At 40.2% G+C, this 26,439-nt stretch overlaps 2 protein-coding genes across 22 annotated transcripts in view; both read right to left on the reverse strand.

Annotated features, from left to right (window-relative positions):
- The window catches only part of parp14rs4 (poly(ADP-ribose) polymerase family member 14-related sequence 4), a 75,382-nt gene that overhangs the window by 18,734 nt on the left and 30,209 nt on the right, over positions 1-26,439 (reverse strand). For 5 of the 20 annotated variants that reach the window (XM_051911312.1, XM_051911313.1, XM_051911311.1 and 2 more), the window contains one exon: positions 805-1,038. The exons of 6 other annotated variants lie outside the window; for them this stretch is intronic. In XM_051911312.1, coding sequence (XP_051767272.1) covers positions 805-1,038 — 234 coding nt within the window. Of the gene's footprint in view, positions 1-804; positions 1,039-1,344; positions 1,540-1,821; positions 1,853-3,886; positions 4,006-5,968; positions 6,162-15,297; positions 15,549-20,710; positions 20,779-25,410; positions 25,871-25,952; positions 26,128-26,237; positions 26,396-26,439 lie in introns of those variants that run through there. 9 more of the 20 variants (XM_051911326.1, XM_051911309.1, XM_051911331.1 and 6 more) reach the window with 7 other exon arrangements.
- LOC127521870 (protein mono-ADP-ribosyltransferase PARP15-like) overlaps positions 1-26,439 on the reverse strand; it is a 32,261-nt gene that overhangs the window by 4,329 nt on the left and 1,493 nt on the right. Inside the window, exons 2-5 of one of the 2 annotated variants that reach the window (XM_051911332.1) lie at positions 16,729-17,128; positions 16,543-16,641; positions 15,903-16,444; positions 15,672-15,814 (exon numbers count right to left, since the gene is read on the reverse strand). In XM_051911332.1, coding sequence (XP_051767292.1) covers positions 15,672-15,814; positions 15,903-16,296 — 537 coding nt within the window. In that variant the 5' untranslated portion in view covers positions 16,297-16,444; positions 16,543-16,641; positions 16,729-17,128. The remainder of the gene's footprint in view (positions 1-15,671; positions 15,815-15,902; positions 16,445-16,542; positions 16,642-16,728; positions 17,129-26,439) is intronic. The other variant, XM_051911333.1, reaches the window with a different exon arrangement.

Below are 26,439 nucleotides of genomic sequence, written 5' to 3' on the forward strand. Positions count from 1 at the left end.
TTGTTGTAGTCAATGTGCAGATGTGGAGAAACAGCACTTTTCAGGCCATCTTGTAAAAGCAGAGAGTACATGGCAGGAGATATATCCATTTGCTCTGTCACACTGTTCTTCTCTCTCTCTATTTGATTTGTTGCTCTCTCTAAAATTTTCTCCATGATGGGTTTCAGTCCAATTATCTCATGGGTCATTCCCGCCAGTGTCAGGACACCTTTAGAGGCATCCATATCTGTAAACACCTTATCTTTTACCAATTTCTTAACATCACTCTCCACTTTAGACCACAAGGGGTGTGACACCGGCCACTCAGACGTTGTGTAGTTTGACATTATTTTCATGAAGGAATCACAGGCATTCTTACTCCAGCCATCAACGTGTCTTCTGGTTTCTGGTTTCTGTTTTAGTAACACTAGATCAGGACTGAGCAAAGCTTCAGGTTTGTCCATGTTTATTTGGCAGAAGTGTGAGCTCATCTGGTCTTTAATAGAGGAAATCTCCCCTTTCTTGAGAAGGAACTCCCTGATGGCAGGATGTACACTGACTGTAATGGGATCAGGCAGCTTCAAATGTGGTCTGTTTCCACCATACAAGACTGTATCCAGTGATTTAAAGTAGGGATATATCTTGACTGGAACATCACAGATGTTATTCTCTTGCTTCAAGATTCTCTCTTTGGCTGAAAAAGAATGAAAGTTGCAGGTACAGTGAATTAATGATATTATATTGATATTGTCAAATGAGGTATATAAATGTTACTAAATGAACGTTAACAGCGAAGATTACCAGCAATTGCAAATGTATTTATACCTTCTTCCTCCTTAAAGGTAATAATGGCTGCTTGTTCTGATGGAATTGTGATAACTTCCTCTGCTGGACCACCCCATTTCTCAAAATATAGTTTCAGCAGCATCTTGTTGTTTTTGGCCTCATCTGGAAGATTCTCCACCCGCACACACGTGCTTCTCTCCAATGTACGGGCCCTCAGATTATTCTTCTTGAATTCCTCATGTGTCCTGCTGTCCACAAGGAACTTTCCTGCATCTGTCAGAAATATTAATATAATTAATATATTGATATAATTAATATATTGATATAATTAATGATATATTAATTATATCAAGTCATGGTAACATACAACTATACAATATATACCAGCAAAATATCAAAGGTGTTAATTTATTAAAAATCTGATTTTCAATTTGAAAAATGAAAACAATTTTCTTCAGTTTTCTAATTTTCCTCAGGCCAAAAAAACAGTCATGTAAAGTTTAAAGTCTTGACTAAGTGAAATATGCTTACATTATGATAAAAAGTACATGTATGTGTATATTTTATAGAAGAACATACCACTGGGATTTTTAAATGTCACAACTGCTTTTCTTATTAATTCTATGGTAAAGTCATTTTCAGAAAGGCTTGTGATGTTCTCCACCAAAAGAGTCAAAACATCTTGTTTAACATCATCTGGAAGGTTCTCCAGGACCACAGCACTTGACTCTTGATGTTTCTTCACATCCAACTCAGTTTGAGGGGCACTTTCATCTATAAAAGTGACACATATTCATATATTTATTTATTTATTTATTTATTGTTTGTTTGTTTGTTTGTTTGTAAAGCCAGTTAACAGTATCAACTATTAACAAACAAAATAATGTTTTGTATCATTTAGTAACCTAACTGATATCTTTACACTGAAAAAAAAAAAAAAAAAAAAAAAAAATGTGCTAACGAGTACATCTGCAATAACAGTATTATAACCTAACTAATCACAAAGATCACATGCACGTATACAGTCAGAGACCAAAGTTCAGATTATTTACTCACTTGGTTCCTGATATCCACATGCCTGGCCCACCTGAAACCATAGCATTTACAATCAGTGTTAGAGAAAGTAACTTTTAAAAGTAATGCATTACAATATTGTGTTACTCCCTGAAAAAGTAACTAATTGCATTACTTAGTTACAGTACCTTTTATGTAACTAAGTTTTATCATCTGTGGCCTGTTGCATGAAGCTAGTTGAACAAACTCTGAGTTTCAGAGTAGGTTTGGAGTTGACAAATCCAGATAAATCCAACCTGGTTTAGATCAGGATCAACTGTTGCACAACGCTCGGTATAAACTTTCTCTGTCAACTCAGGTTTAATCCAGAGTTTGCAAAGCGTGTGCACCTGAAAGTGTGACACATGCGGCAAACAGCCAATCACACAGAACAAGGTGAACGTCAGTTTGATTCACTTCTCGCGAGAGAGCCGCGCAATTCATGTCGCTTCCGAAGATTAAGAGATCGTTATGAAAAGTATGAAATTAAACGCATTTACAAAGCAGAGATAAACACTGATGCAGTGAAAGTTTGAGAAGGCAGCTGAATATCTGACTATATCAATGCATGTGAATCAAACAAATACACCAAATAATTAATATAGTTTCACAAAGAGCTCAAAAGAATACATGTAAACTTAATCTGTATAAAAGCTTTATATATTATGCATGCATTATATTTATTTTAATTTAAAAGCAAAGTTTAATATTGTCAACCTAATTATATGAATATGTAATGAATTATTCATAATTTTAATTAATTTAATATAAATATAATGAATAATTAACAGCAAATGTTGAGCAATTTTGTCTCTAAAATGTTTTCACTATAAACTGATTTAATTTGGAGCGAGAGATACAGGGGGAGTGGCTTTATTGCATCAGATACGTGTCACTTTCCTCACAGCTGATTGGTCGAGTTTGGGTTTGCGATCTCTAACTCAGAATAAAACCTGCTCCGGAGCAGGTTAGCCATGTAGCATAAGTTACCATAGCAATGAACCCCGCTAAAAACCAATCCACCTTCATAAACTCGAAAAACCAGAGTTTGCTCAAACTAATCTTGAACTTACCTGGGTAGAAACTGAAACCGGCTTTGTACAACAGGCCACTGGGCTGGACTTGCTTGTTTGTTTTTTAATAAACATCAACAAAAAAAAAATATTTTTGGCAAATAAAGGCCCTTTCACACCAAAAGTGAAATTAATAAGCATCAGGCTGAAGGAAATGCAAATTCATGCCAGAATTTGCAGAGGGCACAGCTCAAAAAACCTTTCAGCTGTGCTGCCATTCTGGATTAAAGAAGAATAAGAAACAGAAGAAGTGTGATGTATCTAAAGTAATTTTTACTTATTCATATGGTTGAATTGGATCATCGAAGGTCAGCAGCAAAGACACTGGTAATTAAAGTGAGATTAAATACAAAGTATATTTGTGTAATTTAACATCATAAAATTACACAAACAACATAATTATTGCAGGTTTGCATAATATTCTGAGTTTTTATTCATTTTGAGGGATACTGAATCTGTTTTTGTACAAGTGAGATGAGTAAATTAATGCCCACATTTAGTCTAGAACTACAATAACCATCATGTTTATACAGTGCACGCAACACTGCTGCACATCACTACCGATTTTTCTCAACATGGGGACATTAGAGCAAAAGGTAACTCAGATATTTTGTTGTACATTTAAAAGTAATGCATTACTTTAATAGTAACTTGAAAAAGTATAATCTGATTACGTAACACACGTTATGCGTTACTCCCAACACTATTTACAGTTATGTAAATGGAAAACTCTATACTAAATAAGTAGAGTTAGTTAGGCTATTTGCTATCTACTATAGCATGTTTCAACAATATAGAGAAATGACAACCATCTTCATACAGAAACTCTAAAATGCATCTACATCTCAACCATACCTGTATAACTGAATTAATATTTTATGATTTTGTTAATGTTGTTTGACCTGATGCAATCTAAAGAATTTGATTTATAAAGCCACTAAGCTAAGCAAAAGCATTCTGGTCTTAATTCTGCATTTTGTAATATGTCAACTCACTTTTTGTCCAGTGTTGTCTGCTTGTTCCTCTACATCGCTGGGTTTGAACACTTTCAGCTTGGTTTTCTTACTGTCAATAGTAATGATGTGTTCTGCCTGGGAGAGTACGGCATCTCGGACTTAAACACAAACAATCAGACTTAGACAGATACATCACAACACTTTAAAACAAAGAACACACCACAAAACACAACACAAAGTGATATATCATTACGTGATATTAGTGAATATGACCATTCAAATGGCGATGATGTGACATTTAGGTCTTGTGATGGAATTTTTTAATTAATCATAACTAACATTTCTTTCTAAGGCATAGTCTGGAGTCTATCTGGTTATTGCTGCGCAGCAAGTTAGGGAACGCTAGAGATCTTATTCCCAAGTCATAGTGTTCAAACGGGTCAAGACGTTGACCAACTCGAAGCCAGTTGTCGACTAGTAGACGCAATGCTAGAGTATAAATATTTTTGAGTGTCGCCAGTAGACATTTGGGTGTCGACTAGGAGATGCCCCAGGTAAACTTAAGTCAGGTGTGTAGGGGAAAATCTACCACAGCCTATAAGCTCAAAATTCTTCCAGTCCCAAATACATGTTCCAAAATTCTTAGTAATGAGTGACAACAGGGATTTATTATTATTATTATTATTATTATTATTACTGATTACTTGCAAAGTATGCACATGTCAAGTTTAGTCTGCTATGTTTATAAGTATTCACTTCTTTACTTTTCTTTAAATGGATGACAACGGTGGCTAGAGAAAGAGTAGTAACTGGGTCATTCCTGGGATTTGGTAATATTCCACCTCATAACAATTTAATAACTACAAATTTAACATTTACGATAATTTTCACATTTTTATGTGACTGAAGTTAAAAATAAACAAATTGCGTGTTTCCGGTCTCTTTATTTTTGTAAAAAATGTTTTCAGTTTAGATGTTTAACTAAAACCACAATTTTATTGTGTTAGTCCTTAATATGTCAGGTGGTAATCAGCAAGAAATGCCCTCATATATATATATATATATATATGTATTTTTTTTTTTTTTTTTATAATTTTGTCTCTCTTTCATATTGTTCCCTTCCATCTGCTGCTGATGTGGCTGCCATTTCTGACATAGGATGTTTGTCAATGTTTAAGTGCACACATTGTCAAATATTCTATTTTTAACAAAATTGTCATGAGTTATCATGATTTTAGTAAGTATATGTTTACTGAAATCATGACAATTTATTATTATTAATATTATTAAAATTATTCATAAATGAAGTGAAAAACTCTTTTAAACCCCGAAACAATGAGAAATAGGCCTATACAGATATACATTATGTGATGGTGTTGAGGTTTTTTGCTCAAAATGGCCACTGCTCCTCTTGCAGTGTAGGGGAGTAGGCCATATATGGTAGCAATGAAATAAGTACATTGTATATACTAATGGAGTAAAATAAAATATTTTTTTTTTTTTTTGTGATGGGGTTGAGTTGTTAAGCTTGTACCCTCCCTGACTATAATATGCCTCAAATATATGAATAAAAAGTATGATACTACTTCTGCACCACTGAATGATGTCATTTCTGGTAAATGATGTCACATATGGGTGGAGTCTAAATTATTATAAGCGGAGAATGATTTGCGTGACGGGGTTGAGTTCAGACTGAGGTACATAACTTTATAGTCTTTTTATAAAATATCTTGAAATTTTTTTAGAAAATTATTTTCACAAGAAATTCAGTGAAGTGCCTCACGGACATGACAAAATGATTATTGTACGATAGAAATAAGACATTATTTTATGATAAAAATTATTAAAATGCAATAATTATTTTTATTCATTATAATGGACATACCAAAGTATTGTGAAAAGCTTTCACCTATTTATTTTGGTTAACCACCAGTAAGTCTGGGGGACTGAAATATTACCGAATCCCAGGAATGACCCAATTAATATCTGAACGGAAGATTCACAGATTACAAGTAGGCTACTTAATCAGAGTTTGTCGCACTATTTGAACCTGAAATTACATTCCTAAATAACACAAAACGCGCTGTTTGTTTAACATATTATGCTTTTGTTAGCACTTACTGTCAGATGATTTGAACAGAATCGTAGCAGAATCGTTCTTGTCATTATATTGCACAATACAGTCTCCTCCCTGAGATTTCTTCTTACTCTGAAAGTGAATATGAAGTTTATTTTTCACAATCTTAGCGTTTTCAGGTCCCCAGTCTCCCTCGACAATGATAGGATAATATTCGTCCATCGTGGCCCTTCTGGTCAACGAGGAAGTTACTCCAATAATAACCAATTGCAGAACGTCAGTGTAGCCTATATAGCTAATTACGCCCTCTAATTTTCATTCTCTTTCGTTTCTGCGTCAGTTCACCGTGAAACCGACAGTGAGTGTGGCCTGTTTACAATAGCCTACACAGGAACGATAGTAGTGAGATTGTTTAAACTACCCGAGAACAATAATAAAAACAAACAAACAAACAAACAAATAATAATAAAACAGTGTATGCCTATTATATTGACCTTTAACTGCACTCATTTTTTTATAGGAACAAAACATAGGCTATTGTAGCCTACATAAGAGTACATATAGGCTACCATAAATGTAAATAAATATATTAGAAAAAAGAGAGAAAAGAAAAAAAAAAGAGAAAGGCACAATTTTTTTTTTTTTTTCCTTATTAAACATTAAACTATACCTAGGCTAAACGGCTGTAGAGTTTTCATTGCTTTGAAGTTTTTACTTTTGGATAGTTTCCAAATATAGCCTATTTTAACATCAATTTTAAATTGTTCAAAATTTGGCATTTTTTTCATTTCATTTGACTTTATGAATATTAGTAGGCTAATGGGCAATTATAATAGCCTAATTAAATCAAATATAAACTATGTTTTTATCGCCATCAAATTAAAAAACATTTTCTCATCAGCTTCTACAAAATTAACAAGAATCATAGCTTTTCTTTGTAAGTACCTAATTATTGAGTTCTTTCCAAAACATTTGTGCCTTGGGACACTTTCAGATGATTAGACTCATTTGAGATGAGCAAAATCTGCGCAGAACCGATCACCGGTGATCACCGCGAGTATACATGCCGGTTAGAAATAGGCTTGTTTGAGATGCGCCTAGCCTCGCCTGAAATGTAGGCGAGAGTATGCGGCTGCAGTGAGGGGAGGAGTGAAATAAGTTTAGGCAAGACGGACAGTTCTCTGTTCTCGAAGTTGATCAGACACCTACGAGCTCAAAGGCGGATGTCGCGGGATTCACACTCATGCGCTGTGTTGCTGATAAACTGGATGTAATTTAAGTTCTGTTGCTTTTATATGAAAATAAACATAATGAACAATACACCCAAAGTACTTGTTATTTATTTCCATTCGAAAGATGTGTGTATCAATCATTTTTAATACAAACATGTTTTTAGCTAGCCTAGGCTATTTTTTATAAATGACAACAATCACAAAACGCATAGAGAGATCGCACTGTCAGAGAGTTTTGGAATATTCACAAATAATTTATACACATAAAAACCTGATATTAGAGTTTTAAAATCAAACATTTTAAAAGAGATCAATTGATAGGTTTCACGTGACGTCATGCCCTGAGGGGAACGCCCCCCTGGCGGGCAAAACAATGATTTCCTCCATTGACCGCCATTTATTTTTACCATTTTTGTAGAAAGATCTAATGCCATAAGACAGTGATATTAAAAGACCAAATTCAATATACATCTTATTGATTATGCGTACTTTGTACAGGCAAACAAATGAACACAGAATATTAATCAAGTGGCAACCTCCCCCAGTTTCTCATGAAGCCAATACCGAAGTGACAAACTGCGATTCATCGACTGGCCACTAGAGACAGGCTCCAGAAGAGAGCAGAATCTCATTGAGTCCCATGTTAAAATGGCCAACTTTACAGCAGAAAAAAAAAAAAAAAACATGTTTACAGCCTGGATCAAATTGTGGTTTTGGTCTATACAGCTAATTTTGCCCTTCATAACAACTCTGAGGGGGGTGAATTTTTTTTTAACTCATCAGTTTAAATTGTATTAAGCCTTAAAGTTCTGAATAATTAAGGGCGTGGTCACTTGAGTGACAGGTTTGCCGCTGCTGTCTGTGAGCAACCAGGCACCTCAGTTCCAACCACATCCCGCCTCTTTGCCCATTTTCAGTTACCCGGGAGTGACGTGCAGTGACGCGCAGCTAAGATGGCAGCGGCCTCATTTTTGCTTCAAAAATGCTCTTCAGAAATCTACGGGTGACATCACGGACACTATGCCCATATTTTTTTACATTCTATGATATTAATGCAACACAAGGTTTCTCGCTAAGTGTTTTTATACCTAAAACCATTATAAAAAAAAACCGCGTTGCATTCATGTTCGTCTGCTCGCCTGTATATATTATGCATCATCAACAATGGTTAAACTGAATTTGATCTTTTAATATCACTGTTTTAGTACATTAAGGGTTGGGTTGGGTGGCACTAAGGATTCTTTAGCCTTTAAGCCTGGCGTCGGTTCATCCTCTGCCTATGCTGCTTGATCAGCCCTTTTATTCTAACAGTCTTTCTGCGTAGTTAATCTGTGTTTAAAATTAAGTGGTGCAACACAACTCGATTTAAAATAAAACCCAGATCAACAAATCCCTGATTAGTGTTAAACTTTGCTTAATTTAATCCTTAACCCACCCTAGTTTTTTTCATGTTAGCTTTTTAAAAAATCGTCCTGCTGTTTTTAGTGATTGAAATCACTGCAGGTGCTGTATATGGATCACAAGTGCCCAAAACTTGCATCTTGTTCACATAATTTTGTTTTTAAGATGGAAAATTGACAGGCTTGTGCTGCAGTTACATGGCTGTTTTGCCTGCCATGGCTCCGTGACAGTGACGTGACTGAAAACTATGAATACATCATGGTTGTTTAAACCAATTAGCATTACGCTGTGTCATCAACAAGTTGTTTCCCATCATGCTTTTGGTCAGCGCAGTCGGTGGAGAGCAACTGTGCCCGACTGCAGAATCCGACACAGCTGCCTTGTCCTCGCAAGAGGTTTTTGACATTCGTCAGCATGACATCTGAGCAAGGCAGCCCATGCTCGGACGCATTTATAATGCCAAGTTTATACTACTAGATTTTAAGCCCGATTTAAGCCCGATTTGCAAGTTAACGAGCTCGCCAACAGGTCTGGTGATCAGTGGAAAATCAGCGGGTGACCGGCACTCGCCAATCTTTATGTGTGAACTACTCAACGATTCATCAAAGAGGCTCGCTGACATGTCGTCGACACCTCGCTGACGCCAGACAAATATCTAGAATGCTAAATATCTGGAGCTGTCAGCCAACTCGATATCCTGTGAAGTCACGTGTCGCGACGCAACAGCCAATGAAATATATACTGATGTCTATGGAAGCAGCAATAACAATCCATTCAAATAGCCTATAATTTGCCGACGTTTATTCATATCAGATTCACATTGTGTAAGTAACTATAAAGCTCACTCTATTCTTCTTCCAGTTCACCGGCCACATGTATTTCGGTACAAATGGATGAATTCACATGCTGTAGCACAGCCTATAAATCGGACTAACCGAACTCTCTGAACTAAAGTGCAAACAAACAAGGCGGCGCCCATCTCGCGTTATAGATTAAGATCAAGATCATGATGACAAAACACTCACTTGTAAATGTATGAGAATCAGAATATCAGATAGTTGATGACATGGTGAGAAAAGTGATACATCTGTCATACAGTGTGGCCGTGGTGTGTCACGTGACAATCATGACACGTCGTCATGGAAACAATAAAGGAAACATTCTAATGGTGGCCTTAACTCTGGGAGGTCAGCCAGAATATTTTAAACTTATGCGTGAAAGTGTTCATTTAATTTTAATTAAATTTAATTCAAAATTTAATCTAATTTCTTCCCAATGTCCATTTTCAAATAAAGTCATTGGGTGACAGTTGTCATCAGCTCGTGTAGTGTGTAACCCCCTGTTGCTGATCATTTACGTAGTGTCACGTAGTGTGAACACCACAATGACTTCAAGACTCCACAGCAAGTCATGTAGCCTGAACAACACAGCGATCTGCCGATGTTTAAAGTCCTGCAGTGTAAACTTGGCATAACCGGCATGCATTGGTTCTGCGCAGATTTTGCTCATCTTAAACAAGCCTATTGTGTCCGTCCGTGGACCGCCTTGCTCTGATGTCATGCCGACCTATGTCAAAAAGGCAGCCTCGGCCTCAATGGATTCTGCAGTCAGGCGCAGTTGCTCTCCACCGACTGTGTTGACCAAAAGGCTTGTTTGAGATGCGCCTAGCCTCGCCTGAAATTCAGCCAAGAGTTGGCGGCTGCAGTGAGGCGAGGAGTGAAAAAAGTGCACGCAAGTCTGACAGTTCTCTTTTCTCGTAGTGGATCAGACACCTACGAGATCAAAGGCGGATATCGCGGGATTCACACTTGTGCGCTGTGTTGCTATAAACTGGATGTAATTTAAGTTCTGTTGCTTTTATATGAAATTAAATATAATGAACAAGACACCCAAATACTTGTTATTTGTTTCCATTTGAAAGGCGTGTGTATCAATTATTTTTACTTTAACTTACTTTAACTATCTGGGGAAAACCCTCTGGTCCTGAGCCACCACTGTAAGGGTCTCATGTACAGCAGGCCAAAAGGTATCACGTTGGACACAGCTGCCATCAGACCCAACAGTCTCTGAAACTGTTTTACAGTGCGTGACTGGCCTAGCTTCAATTCTTTTACGGCTGATAGAATAGCAGTGATGCGAACTGGTGTTAGACATGCTCGCATTGTCACTGAATCCCACACCACACCATACCAAGAAAAGTGGTCCTCTGATGATGTGCTTGATTTTGACTGAGTTTGATTGACAGGCGATCTAACCAATCATGACACCGTATCCACATTTATGTCAGACAAAGCAGTTAGATTAACGTTGTGGACTTGAATTTGAAAAATGTGAGGTGTCACAGGCTGCTTGAACTGAGGTGCTACAGCAATCTGTCAAGACACATTAAAGAGCCACAAAACGTCTCAGGTTACGTATTTAACCATAGTTCTATAGTGAGAAAGGAAACGAGACGCTGCGTCCGATAGGTCGCTTTGGGAACGCCGTCAGCGTGATTGCGTCTGATGCACGTCTGTCAACTAGTCCAATGGCGAGAGTGAACGTCACGGGTGGGTGATGTCACAACCAGGAAAGGATAAATACACATCCAGAGAGACCAGCTTCAGCTAAAACTGCCAAAGCAAACCGATCACAGGGATGCAGGGAGTATGGCAACGCTCAGGGAACTATGGTTACATACGTAACCTGAGACGTTCCCTTTGGAGGGAACTCACGCTGCGTCCGATAGGTCGCTTTGGGAACGATATACCAAAATGCCATAATCACAAATACCTGTCTGTGTGAAACTGTGGCACACTAGGACAGTAAAACTGATGACCCTGGAGCCGCGTCCAGGTCAAGGTCATAGTATCTCACAAACGTGAGAGCCGAGGACCACCCGTCCGTATCGCAAATCTCTTTGAGGGAAACCCCCAAAATTAAGGCCTTGTAGGCCGCCATACTCCTTGTGGAGTGAGCTCTGACAGCTAAAGGACACTGCTGACCAGAGACCTCATAGGCGAGTGAAATAGCCTCGACTATCCACTTGCTTACAGTGTGTTTGGATGCAGGGTGACCCCTGTTATGCGGTCCAAAACACACAAATAACTGATCTGCTTTTCTCCATAGGGCAGCTCTGTGGACATACGTGTCTAGTGCTCGCACTGGACACAGCAGATTCAGCTTCTCCTGGTCTAGGGTTACAAATGGAGGAGGACAGAAGGCTTGCAGCACTATAGAACCGAGGAACATTAGTCAGAACTTTAGGAATAGCTTTGGAAAGCTTTAGAATAGAAGGAAAGGTTTGACCATCCCCGGTGCGAATTCAAGGCAAGTTGGGGATACTGAAAGGGCCTGAAGGTCACCTACTCTCTTTAGGGATGAAATGGCAAGAAGGAAGACAGTCTTAAGTGTCAGGAACTTATCTGAGACTGACTCAAGTGGCTCAAATGGAGCTGTAGATAGGCCTTCTAAAACAATAGCCAAATCCCAAGCAGGGACCCTAGTGAGTGTCGCAGGCCTCAGCCTCTGGGTGCCACAAAGGAAACGAGTCACTAATGGGTTCTTCCCCACAGTAGTACCATCCACAGGGGCATGGTAAGCAGAAATAGATGAAACATACACCTTTAGTGTAGATGGGGTTAACCCAGATGAAAAATGACTTTGTAGGAACTCAAGTACTGAACCTATCGGGCAGTAGACTAGATCTAACTGTCATTCATGACACCAAGAAGTGAAAAGTTTCCACTTCAGGGCATATAGTTTCCTTGTGGAAGGAGCTCTGGAGTGAAGAATGGTGTTAGACAGTGCGTGACTGGCCTAGCTTCAATTCTTTTACGGCTGATAGAATAGCAGTGATGCGAACTGGTGTTAGACATGCTCGCATTGTCACTGAATCCCACACCACACCAAGAAAAGTGGTCCTCTGTCGTGGAGTAAGCACACTTTTCTTGGCATTCAGTCTCAACCCCAATTTCTGAATATGGGCAAGGACAACATCTCGATGCCGAACCGCCATCTCCTCTGACTGTGCTATTAACCAGTCATCGATATAATTTAGAATGCGTATGCCCTGCAGCCTGAGCGGGGTCAGTGTTGCATCTACGCATTTCGTGAATGTGCGGGGTGAAAGAGCTAGGCCGAACGGAAGAACCCGAAATTGGTATGCTTCACCCCCGAAAGTGAACCTCAGGAACTTCCTGTGCTGTGGAAGGATGGAGACATGGAAGTATGCGTCCTTGAGATCTATTGTGACAAACCAATCCTCGGATTTGATTTGAGTCACGATTTGACTTATCATCAGCATCCTGAATTTTAGCTTTCACACTGCTCGATTCAGATGGCGTGGATCTAAAATAGGGCGCAACCCCCCATCCTTTTTTTGGAACCAAGAAATACCGGCTGTAAAACCCAGACTCCCTGTGGGCAACCGGAACCCTCTCTATAGCCTCCTTCGCTAACAAGGTTTTTATTTCTTGCTCCAACACCAGAGCCTGCTGTGGAAGTACTGTTGTCTGCAACACTCCTTTGTATAGAGGTGGGCGGCACCAAAACTGGATTTTGTAACCTTTCTCTATAATTTGCAGGACCCAACGTGAGATATTTTGAAGAGATTTCCACTCTGTCAGAAAATCTACTAAGGGAACCAACCTCTCGAGGCTGGCCTCTGGTGTACTGACAGCACATATTTGATGTAAATTTATCCTCCTCAGAGGATGTGAATGTGAAGCAGCGTTTTGTTTGTGTTCTGAGCTCTGCGTCACTAATTCGCTGGAAACCGCTGCACCCCGAAGCACCAGAGGTGGCGGGGTTGGCAGAACGGCCCCCTAGGGCGACGAGGTAGGGCGGGCACCGTATACTGAGGTGAACACCGCTCCACCCCGTGTGGGGCTGCCCTCAGAAGTCTGACACCACTGGCGTCAGGACTTCTTCTGCCCAGCCTTCTTCGCCTGAAGCAAGACCCTCAGGTCTGTCTGCAGCTTAGAAGGCTTGGGTTGAGAGCGCAGTCCCGGCCCACCGTGTCTCTAAGGTGGAGCACGAGAGGCGACACTCTCCTTCTGCTGCGCTCTGTATGAGGAGCTATACGGCTGGGGTTGCTCACGCCCAGCAACCCCAGAGGATGGATGGCGGCGTGGAAGATATTTTTTGAATGCCTCCGCTTGCTTCTTAGCATCCTGAAACCTGTCGACGACTGATGTGACAGTGTCGCCGAACAGGCCAGATGGTGCAAGTGGGGCGTCGAGGAGAAAGGCCCTGTCCTTATCTTTTAAATCGGACAAATTGAGCCACAGGTGCCTCTCCGTTGCCACCAAGGCTGCCATAGACCGCCCAACTGCTCTGGCGATCTCCTTGGTGGCTCCTTCGCGAACTGCGTCTGGGCCAATCCCCTCCCCTCCATCCAAATCCTTCAGCAGGTCGGCTTGGTACGCTTGCAAGATAGCCATCGTGTGCAAGCACGTTCCCAAAGCAACCTAACGAACGCAGCGTGAGTTCCCTCGAAAGGGAACGGTATTTATTGTTTAAATTTCTCTTTCCTCTGTCGACACATTCAGTGTCCTCTTTGCTACAATGTATTTTTCACTCTGAGAGAGTATGATGTGTGGTGTGAGAGTGGCATGGCTTGTCGGATATACATTGCAACAGTAACTAAAAGGGCTGGGGCAGTCGGCCCATTTCGAGACTGTTGCCGACTGGGCCAAATGCTTAAGATTTATTATTAACAATATTATTATAATCATAGTGAAATCATGCTAACAAATAAAAACCCGTCCTATGTGCTGTCGGACTGTAAAAACTATTTATTTATTTATATTAAAAATAAAACTGACCGGCCCACATTAAAAAAATGGTCCGGCCCCTCTGGCATTTGCCAGAATTGCCCGATGGCCAATCCGCCCATGCCTTAGGATTAGACTCTTGCCGAATTTTACGTTTGCTGACATTTACATCTATGTCATACACCGGCGAAGCTCTCACGGCATGTAAAAGCACATGCTTTTAAAGACTACCACTACTTCACCTCAGGACGGGTTAATGATATTAACGTTTCACGAATAGCAAGTATCACTGAATGGAATTGTCAATAATGTCGGTAAAGCACATCTTGTATAGTCAGTCACGTCACTTACACAAATTAAAGCTCTCACTGCACAGTCTGGAGTGTTCTGTAAGAGTCCAGTGATCTCAGCAAGGCAAAATAAGGGACACCCATTCACGACCCTCAACAATAACATCTCAACACTAAACCATGAAAACACATGAGATCAAGTATGTGAACTTGCAACAGAACATAATTTATATTATTATTTACATTTGATTATTTTATTTATTTCTGAAGAACTCTTCAATATATGTTGGTGTGTCTTAACCAGTCATTCTGAACCAGAAATCACTTTTTTTAACAAATCTGCAGCTGTTACCTGGATGGGATGAATTTCTTATTTTTTATTTAATTTGCTTAAATTAGGACTACATTATTATGGAATTTTTTGTCCCATTTTTATGTAAATAATTTAGAACTTTTAAAAACTTTTTTAAATGTCATAAATTGTATATGACAGGATTATTTATTATGTGTGTATATGATTAATATAAATGATAAATCAATAACATTAATTAATCTGTCTTCTAATGTCTAAAAATATAAATATTATCTAACTAGCTCAGATAGTGTATGGAATATTACACTGAACAAAATTATAAATGCAACACTTTTGTTTTTGCCCTCATTTTTAATGAGCTGAACTCAAAGATCTAAGACTTTTTCCTATGTACACAAAAGGTCTATTTCTCTTAAGGCCGGAACACACCAAGCCGACAGTCGGCCGTCGGGCAGTTTTTGTTCGTCGGCCAACTAAGTTTTCTCAGTGTGTTCCGAACCGTCGGCTGAAGTTGGTAAGTTTTTATCAGGGCCAGTTCCGTGGAAGAGACGCTTTTCATTGTTTTTGTCTTCCAGTTCCTCCTTTTTGATCATGTAGTTTTTCCAAAGTGCTCTGTTCTGAACTCTTTCAATCTAAAGACAAGAATAAACATTCAGCTTAATGAAACATTACTATTACACCATAGTGCTGAATTACAACACCAAAACCTTTCAAAACTAACAAATAGACAGTACTCCTCCTAAGTCTAGTCTTACTTCAATGATGTTAGAAGTTAGACTGGTTCTTCTAAACTCTTTCTCCACTTCTGCATATTCCTTTGAGCCTACTCTGAGTTTTAGAACAACTGGCTTTCCTTTCATGTCCTCCCAGTGTGAAGGCAAAGAACTTTGAGCTGCATCTATGGACAAAAAGAATAAAAACATGAATAACTAATCTTTTTACATGATGGCCTTTTAATCACTGTCTAGATCATAAAATATTTTCACCTTGCAAATCTACTCTGTTCGGTCTCACGCTCCCTTTTATGGCTGTTTTCATTGGCAAAAAGTTCACATGTCCTCCTTTATTAATACTGATTCTACCTGAAGGCTGTCTCTTCTGATAGGCCTGTTCAGGCTCATAATTTGTCAACATATCAAAGTTTTTGAGGTGGCATCTTTGGTTTTCATTTCTTTCCACCTTGCGGATCATGTCCTGAATACGTCTCTCTGCACTGTGAACGTCTCTTGTCAGGCCTTCCAATGTGATGACAGAGTCTTGGTTTTTCCTCTCAAGTTGGACACTGACTGTGAACTCCCTCTGCATGCCTATCAGCATTTCTACATCCTCCTTGGTGAAATAAGCAATGGCTGGATCACGGATTGAGATGCTCATAAGCATACTATGAAGCTGTGGATCATATCCTTGGCTTCCCTTAGGTCCTCTGGTGTCTCTCCACACAGTTGGAACACAGCTGGCTCAATTTCCTCACCCACGATCTCAAACTCTTCATTTCTGGGAGATTCTGAATTTCTCCCCCCAAAAACGTCTGCAGGTTTGATAAAAAGAAAATAGGGATCAATTATTTTTTATTAAACTTTTTCAATTAAATTGATGGAAAAAGCATTATTATTTTTGTTTACTGACCTTTAAATTTACTGACCACTACTTTTTCTCTTTGATTTTGACCATATACTTGCATAGAGTCCATACCAAGAAAAGAAGTGGAGACTCTGCCAAGGTGCCCTAAAGATAAAAAACAAAGATGTATACGTGATTTCAATTTTTATCTTCCTACATTTGTGTGTGTGTGTGTGTAACCATCAACTGTACCTGGGAAAAAAACATCCTCTTCCTGTTCCAGCATGTCATCTTCCTGGAGCACCACCACAAATCTTTTTTCCTTCAACAGCATTGAGAGCATCATTTTACCCTGTTCCTTGAAGTACTTCTTTGCTCCTGCCTTTTTAATGATGTGTGTGTCCGTGTGGAGAGAATCTGCCAACCCTTTAAAGAAAGTCATAGCTGGCCGGACAAATCCTCGCTCTCCAGACAGTTTGATCCAGGGTCTCTTTGAATCAAAATTCATTTTCACCTCAACAGACTTCATTAAATGCTGCCAGTCTTGTGATTTTCTGTCTTTTATGAATTCAGCTGCTGCATGTGATTTTACACAAACCGTTTCTTCAATTTTAGTGTGTTCTAGAATGAAACTTCCTAAGCTCTCACTGACCTCCATCACTGGATCTCTGAATCCTGTCACTATTACTTTGTTTCTCTGTGAAAGATTTATAAACACATATATATTTTTGGAAGAACTGAACAATTCCTGCAATTGTTTTTTGAGATCCTGCCACTCTTTCATTTGAAGGACACTCTGATCTTCTATAATGAGGTCTTTGGATGTAAGAACCATATTCACCCTCTTCTCTGCCTCAACAAGTGCTTTTTCTGTGCTCCCAATCACAACAACATCTTCATTTTCGATTGTGTAGACAGCAGTTATTCCATAAACTATAAAGAGATCTGTGGACATTTCATTGCAATCCACTGATCTAAGGAACTCCAGGATTGAACGGTCAATCTTTAAGGGCTTCTGTTTCATTTTTATTTTCTTCTCAAGGACCCAATTCTTGAATGCAAGAGTTTCTGTATGAAGACCGGATAAATTTAGCCTGTTCATTTTTTTGTTGTAGTCAATGTGCAGGTTTGGAGAAACAGCACTTTTCAGGCCATCTTGTAAAAGCAGAGAGTACATGGCAGGAGATATATCCATTTGCTCTGTCACACTGTTCTTCTCTATCTCTATTTGATTTGTTGCTCTTTCTAAAATTTTCTCCATGATGGGTTTCAGTCCAATTATCTCATGGGTCATTCCCGCCAGTGTCAGGACACCTTTAGAGGCATCCATATCTGTAAACACCTTATCTTTTACCAATTTATTAACATCACTCTCCACTTTAGACCACAAGGGGTGTGACACTGGCCACTCAGACTGTCACGATCACCGTCTGTTCCTGTCAGTTCCTGGACTCCATTTCCCATAATCCTCCCTGCCAATCACATGCACACTCCACACTAATCACCAATTGCCACACACACCTGTAGATCATTACCTGGACTATAAAAGACTTACACACACACCACCTCATGGCGAAGTCTTGTTAACCTGTGTTGCAATTCTGAGCGGTTATTTTCCTGTCTGCCTGTCTGTTCCCGTTACTGCCTGTTACCCGTTATCGACCCATTGCTGCCTGCCTTTGATCCTTGCCTGGTATTCTGTTCTGTGAGTACGATTCTGCCTGTCCCTTGCTGTTCCTGTTTGTTCCCATTTGACCCTGCCTGTACGACCACGCTCACTTATAATAAAGCTTTGCATATGGATCCCTGCCTGAGTCCAGCTTCGTTACAGAAGACTTCGCCCGCACAAGATCCAGCAGCTATCGTGAGCGTTTCCGTCTCAGCCACTATGAATCCATCTGCTCAGTTGATGTGTCTCCGCCAGGGAGACAGAGTGATAGAGGATTACATCGAGGACTTTATTGGACTGGCGCATTTAACATGTTTTGATGAGGTATGTCTCATGATCTTTTTCCGAGGAGGACTGTCTGATCCGCTCAGTTCCGTCATGCCGTTGCACGATCCCAGTTGGACGTTGGAACAATATATAGAGCTGGCTTTGCAACTGAGCGGATCTCCCTTTACTGTGGGTGTCGTGGAGGAATGCGACACCTCCCCGAATCACGTAATGGCTGCCACTAAAGAGAACACTCACAAGACGGCGGCTACCACAACAACAACACGTCATGCTGATCTTCCAGAGCCAAGTCAAGTCTCCGCTGATCGTCTAGAATCATGTCACGTCTCTGGATTTGTTCGGGTGCGGAGAAGGTTACGTTCCAGTGTGGCTGATCCACCGCTGACTTCAGCACGAGCGGCTGGCATTCCTAAGCCTCCGCTGGCCGCTCCGCACTCAGGCCCGCCGGCCGCTTCGCACTCAGGCCCGCCGGCCGCTTCGCACTCAGGCCCGCCGGCCGCTTCGCACTCAGGCCCGCCGGTTGCTACGCACTCAGGCCCGCCGGTTGCTACGCGCCCAACCTCGCCGGTTGCTACACGCCCAACCTCGCCGGTTGCTACGCGCCCAAGCTCGCCGGATGCTACGCGCTCAGACTCTCTGGATGCTATGGACAAGATGGCCGCTTCGCCAGTGCCCACGGGCAAGATGGCCGCCCCTCCAGTGTCTGTGAACATAGGGGTCGTTCCAGCCAGTGAGTCCACTCCAGAGCCCGCTCCAGCCCGTGAGTCAGTTCCGCAGCCCGCTGCCGTCCCAGAGCAGCCCGCTCTTCCTGATACGGCCACGGAGCCCCCTTGGTCTGCCCTGCCGGCGCCACCCAAGCGTCCTGCCCTGCCGGCGCCACCCAAGCGTCCTGCCCTGCCGGCGCCACGCAAGCGTCCTGCCCTGCCGGCGCCGCCCAAGCGTCTTGCCCTACTGGCACCAAACGAGCACCTTGCCCTGCCGGCGCCACCCGAGCTCCTTACCCACGAAACCGCCACGGCCTCCGTTGAATTCCCCAAGAACTTTTTTGGGGGGGGGCATATACCTGAGGGTGGGGAGCTTGAGGGTGGGGAGCTTGAGGGTGGGGAGCTTGTGGGTGGGGACCCTGCACGGCCGCGATCATCAGCGGCCTCCGAACTGCTTGAGCTTGTGGGTGGGGACCTTACACGACCACTGCCTTCAACTGCCTTTGTACTGCTATGGCCGGCTACGGACTATAGCTCGCTATGGCCATCTATGGACTCTGACACGCCGTGGTCATCTATGGACTCTGACTTGCCGTGGTCATCTACAGCACCTGACCTGCCGTGGTTGCCCAAGCCACTTGACCTGCCGTGGTTGCCCAAGCCACCTGACCTGCCGTGGCTGCCCAAGCCACCTGACCTGCCGTGGCTGCCCAAGCCACCTGACCTGCCGTGGCTGCCCAAGCCACCTGACCTGCCGTGGTTGCCCGAGCCTCCGGACCTGCCGTGGTTGCCCGAGCCACCTAACCTGCCGTGGCTGCCCCTGACCTGCCGTGGCTGCCCAAGCCACCTGACCTACCGTGGCCTCCCAACACTCCTGACCCGCCTTGGCTATCCGTGGCACCTGACCCGCCGTGGCTGCCCGAGGCACCTGACCCGCCGTGGCTGCCAGTGGCACCTGACCCGCCATGGCTGCCCGTGGAACCTGACCCGCTATGGCTACCCGTGGCACCTGACCCACCGTGGCTGCCTGAGTTCCTGGATCTGCATTGGAGACCCCGTTCCTGTCTACGTCTCCAATGCACCCACCCCCCCTCCCTATCTGTGCCATTTACGCCGCGAGGACGCGCCTTCCGGAAGGGGGGCGTTATGTCACGATCACCGTCTGTTCCTGTCAGTTCCTGGACTCCATTTCCCATAATCCTCCCTGCCAATCACATGCATATATCTTGACTGGAACATCACAGAAGTTATTCTCTTGCTTCAAGATTCTGTCTTTGGCTGAAAAAGAATGAAAGTTGCAGGTACAGTGAATTAATGATATTATATTGATATTGTCAAATGAGGTATATAAATGTTACTAAATGAACGGTAACAGCGAAGATTACCAGCAATTGCAAATGTATTTATACCTTCTTCCTCCTTAAAGGTAATAATGGCTGCTTGTTCTGATGGAATTGTGATAACTTCCTCTACTGGACCACCCCATTTCTCAAAATACTTTTCCAGCAGCATTTTGTTGTTGTTGGCCTCATCTGGAAGATTCTCCACCCGCACACACGTGCTTCTCTCCAATGTACGGGCCCTCAGATTATTCTTCTTGAATTCCTCGTGTCCTGCTGTCCACAAGGAACTTTCCTGCATCTGTCAGAAATATTAATATAATTAATATATTGATATAATTAATGATATATTAATTATATCAAGTCATAGTAACATACAACTATACAATATATACCAGCAAAATATCAAAGGTGTTAATTTATTAAAAATCTGATTTTGAGATAAACAATTTTCTTCAGTTTTCTAATTTTCTCCAGGCCAAAAAGACAGTCATGTAAAGTTTAAAGTCTTGACTAAGTGAAATATGCTTACATTATGATAAAAAGTACATGTATGTGTATATTTTATAGAAGAACATACCACTGGGATTTTTAAATGTCACAACTGCCTTTCTTATTAATTCTATGGTAAAGTCATTTTCAGAAAGGCTTGTGATGTTCTCCACCAAAAGAGTCAAAACATCTTGTGTAACATCATCTGGAAGGTTCTCCAGGACCACAGCACTTGACTCTTGATGTTTCTTCACATCCAACTCAGTTTGAGGGGCACTTTCATCTATAAAAGTGACACATATTCATATATATATATGTATTTTTTTTTTTTTTTTTTTTTGTAAAGCCAGTTAACAGTATCAACTGTTAACAAACAAAATAATGTTTTGTATCATTTAGTAACCTAACTGATATCTTTACACTGAAAAAAAAAAAAAAAAAAGTGCTAACGAGTACATCTGCAATAACAGTATTATAACCTAACTAATCACAAAGATCACATGCACGTATACAGTCAGAGACCAAAGTCCAGATTATTTACTCACTTGGTTCCTGATATCCACATGCCTGTCCCACCTGAATCCACAGCATTTACAATCAGTGTTAGAGAAAGTAACTTTTAAAAGTAATGCATTACAATATTGTTTTACTCCCTGAAAAAAATAACTAATTGCGTTACTTAGTTACAGTACCTTTTATGTAACTAAGTTTTATCATCTGGGCTGGACTTGCTTGTTTGTTTTTTTAATAAACATCAACAACAACAACAAAAAAATCTATTTTTGGCAAATAAAGGCAATTCCTACCAAAAGTGAAATTAATAAGCATCAGGCTGAAGGAAATGCAAATTCATGCCAGAATTTGCAGAGGGCACAGCTCAAAAAAACCTTTCAGCTGTGCTGCCATTCTGGATTAAAGAAGAATAAGAAAGAGAAGAAGAAGTGTGATGTATCTAAAGTAATTTTTACTTATTCATATGGTTGAACTGGATCATCGAAGGTCAGCAGCAAAGACACTGGTAATTAAAGTGAGATTAAATACAAAGTATATTTGTGTAATTTAAATTTAATTATTGCAGGTTTGCATAATATTTTATATATGTTTTTATTAATTTTGAGGGATACTGAATCTGTTTTTGTACAAGTGAGATGAGTAAATTAATGCCCACATTTAGTCTAAAACTACAATAACCATCATGTTTACACAGTGCACGCAACACTGCTGCACAGCACTACCGATTTTTTTCAACATGGGGACATTAGAGCAAAAGGTAACTCAGATATTTTGTTGTACATTTAAAAGTAATGCATTATTTTACTAGTAACTTGAAGAAGTATGATCTGATTACATAACTCGCGTTACTTAATGCATTACTCACAACACTATTTACAATTATGTAAATGGAGAACACTATACTAAACAAGTAGAGTTAGGCTACTATAGCATTTTTCAACAATATAGAGCGGTGGTTTTCAACCTGTGGGCCACGGCCCACTAGGGGTCCTCAGTGATCCTCCAGGTGGGCCGCGAGATAACTTAAAATTAATTTAAATTTATTAATATAATTCATTAATTTAATTATTAATACGTTACATTAAAAAAGTTAAATAAAATTAATTAAAAAATACATTTAAAACAAGGCATCACCTCTCTCGTACGTAGGCTATTCTGTAATTATTTCAGTTCAGCCCAGGCCGTTTCTCATCGTGCTGCTGTGAAATACAGACTGAACGGTGGCTCAAAACGCAAACTCTCTCGGTTGGAAAAAGAAAACCAGTGTCGCTAAAAAGGTTTTGATGGATGAGGATTGTAATGAAGGTAAAGACGATTACAGTGACATACACGAGTCGTTCATAAGGCATGCGCGAGTCCGTTATTATGCGCAAACAAACCGCACGTGCGCTCTCGACTCACTGATCGATATAACATCGTATTTCTGCATGAACACAGTTCAACATATTCGCGTAGCTGTCAAAATTAATGTGCTGTGAGTGTTTTATAATGGATGCTCGCCGAACAAGCATTTTTTGGAGAAGTTTGAGAAGATCAGTGGTGTTATACGTGTTAAAAAGGCCATTATATTTATAAGAATAATATGCCTTCTGATTTAAATCTCTCTCTGTTTTGCCGAGATTGATTGGCACGCAGCATCCAGCACAGCAGCCAATCAGCGCTCACGGATCGACGTGCAGGCGATCATCCCGCCCATAGCGCTTAGTGCAAAGTTGAAAGCGAGTCCGGCGGAGCGCTGACGCAGATGCTTAACTTTTACGTTATATATCTTATATAGTTTTATTCATTGTTCGGGTGTTGTGCGTCTATTCAAATTAAGTGTATTATATGTGATCTTTGTAGGATCGCTTGTGTGATATGCTATTCTATTTGCTGTTATAAAGTACGTAACTTATTATGGCTAATGATGAGAGATTATTGTGTCTTTAGCACGATGTTACGCTATATATATGTTACCTTTAATAATACTTGCTTATACTGATGATGTGTTTGTATATTTCGTTTGTATTTCGGTGCAGTTTACTTGTCGAAGTGCTCGTTTTCGAGGGATTCTAAGTTGTAAACAACTTAATGCGCATGCGCGCAGAACATGTCCAGACCAAGCATCGCTAGATAGAACAAATTAGGCTGTTTTATTGTTTAACTTAACGTGTATGGCATACCTAATTTGTTTTCTTGCAACTATTACTATTTATGAATATGCAAATTAGCCCCGCCTCCACTTACTGAGGTAAACGTTGCACGATGGTATCGCTCTTTACAACGTCGGACACATGACGGTAATAATGATTAGCCTTTTGCTTGACTACATTATCAAACAGCTAATAATGTGTTGCTAATGTTACACAAACCATGTTCCAGTTCGCCATCTCAGACTGGCTGCAAAATGCTTTGAACATCAGTGGAGAAAGACAGTTCATTATAACATCATAATATAGGCTACACATTGAACCCGCTATATTGTTAAATGTACACGATTTTTCATATCAGCAGAAAAATATGGGCTACCTAGATAACATGGTTTCTCTTGAGATTCCCCTGCTTCAGAGCGGTTATAATTAACGATGCTGCCAGCACAATGACGGGATTGGTTACAAGGTAGTTTGTGACGTAAGAAACACCAGCGATTTCAAACTGCAGTTTTAAGGAGAAAATACTCAGCAATGGTGTTGACTTATGAATTTCCACATGGTTTGACTTAAAGCATATTTAAAAAACAACACCACAGGGGGTCTTTAATACCAGCAGTGACGTTCTACAACATTGTATGATGACATTGTATGTAGTCATCTGTATATGTATTAATTTAACAGTCACAAAATTAATTTCAAACCAAACGTAGGCTAGTAGACTTACATATGCGATTTCGGACGCAGCAACGGAGTGAAGTTAGTACAGAGACCCTAAAATGGACATGATGATGGAAAAAATATGAAATTGGAGGAAAAAATAGGCTATATGTCAATGCTTTTGTGTTTGCTCGCAAAAACCTTTGCATTCCCTCAAGAAACTTTGCATTCGCTCACAAAACTTTTGTGTTTTTTGCGAGCGAATGCAAAGTTTTTTCGGGGGAACACAAAACATTTTGTGAGCGAACGCAAGGTTTCTCGGGGGAATGCAAAATATTTGAATGCAAAGAGAATGCAAAAGCATTGATAAATAATTTTTCCTCCAATCTCAATTTTTTTTCTTTTGCCATGTCCCTTTAGGGGCTCCATAAGTTAGCGAGGTAAGGACATCATTTGAAGTGGCAGCGTGGAGCACCCAAACCTGCATGCAGTGACATGTCCACTCATTTAAGTTTCTGTTTGCACTGCAGAAATAGTAGGTTATAACCAGCCTCCCAGCACATGTGAAGTCAGTCAAAATCATAAAATAAAATGTAGGCACATTCCACTGTTAATACATTTTACTTATTTTTTTATAAAGTAGTATAAGTAGTACTTTCCTCCAAGATAAGTTAAGATGTTCTCATTGCGGTATATGAACCAGCAATGTTTTGTTCTTACCTTTTCATCATATTTTAAGATAATTTATTTTATTGTAAATAAATTAGTGCAATATTACTCAGAAAAATATAAAAACATCCACTGAAAATCAGATTTTTTTGGAATGTTTAAAGGATGCAGTGAAAATATATATATATATATATATATATATATATATATATATATATATATATTTTTTTTTAATTTACCATTCATAATTAATATAAGTCATTTTTTATATTTATTGTCACAAAATGATATGTCTAATTTTAATCAATGTGCTCATTTAATCTACATAAACATAATCCCCATATGTATGTTCAACACAAACTATTTTGTTAGGCAATTCCTCAATATTGCCTCATATTGCCTCAAGTTAGGCAATATGAAAAAAAAACAAAAAAAAACAGCTAATTTCAGAAAACCAGCTCAAGATAAAATGGAGAGCCTAAATGTTTAATAAATTACTGTTCTCGCAGTTTTTGTCATTTATATAAGCAAGATGCTACAGTCTACATTGCCAGTAAAACTTAAACATAGCAGTATGTTCAGCTACACCAAATCAACGTAAAACAGCAGCAAAAACACTAGCTGAACAGAAACTGAAATCTCATAATCACTACTGGAAGGTGATTAGGTATTCTGGGTAAGCCTGTACATCATTGAAGACCACAAACATGCTTGGGTTGTTGATGTTGTCAGTCACGCTGTTATAGAGATCAGCACTATTGGAGCTCTTTCGAGGGGGAACAGGAAGGCCTTGTTTTCCTTGAGTGAAATCACCGACAAGCACCCTGGCGAGATACATGCGTTTAACTCCTCTGACATAAGGGTTAGAGTAGCCTCGAGCTGAATAACTCGGGTCCACCGCAAAATATGTACCATTCCCATAAATGGCTCCTAAAAACAGAACAAGAGCAACAGACTGTTGGCATGAATGGATACAAGAGCAAATAAAATGAATGCTGAATTTGACTGATACCATGCATTCCAGAAAAGCTGCGATTGAAACCGTGATGGTTGATCTGATCTGTTTTATCTGGGCCAGTGCCGTGGAAAAGACGCTTTTCATTGTTTTTGTGCTTGTTTTTTTCTTCCATTTCCTCCTTTTTGATCATATAGTTTCTCCAAAGTGCGCTGTTCTGAACTGTTTCAATCTAAAGACAAAAATAAATATTAGTATTACACTATAGTAATAAAATGCAACACCAGAACCTTTCAAAACTAATAAACAGGAGATTTCTCTTTCCCCTTCATCTAGTCTTACTTCAATGATGTTAGAGGTTAGATTGGTTCTTCTGAACTCTTTCTCCACTTCGTTATATTCATTCGAGCCTGCTGTGAGTTTTACAAGAACAACTGACTTTCCTTTCATGTCCTCCCAGTGTGAAGGCAAAGGGCTTTGAGCTGCTGCTGCAGCTGCATCTATGGACAAGAAGAACAAAAACATGAACAACTATTCTTTGTAC

This window comes from Ctenopharyngodon idella, chromosome 10 (assembly GCF_019924925.1).
Source record: "Ctenopharyngodon idella isolate HZGC_01 chromosome 10, HZGC01, whole genome shotgun sequence".
Classification (NCBI taxonomy): Eukaryota; Metazoa; Chordata; class Actinopteri; order Cypriniformes; family Xenocyprididae; genus Ctenopharyngodon; species Ctenopharyngodon idella.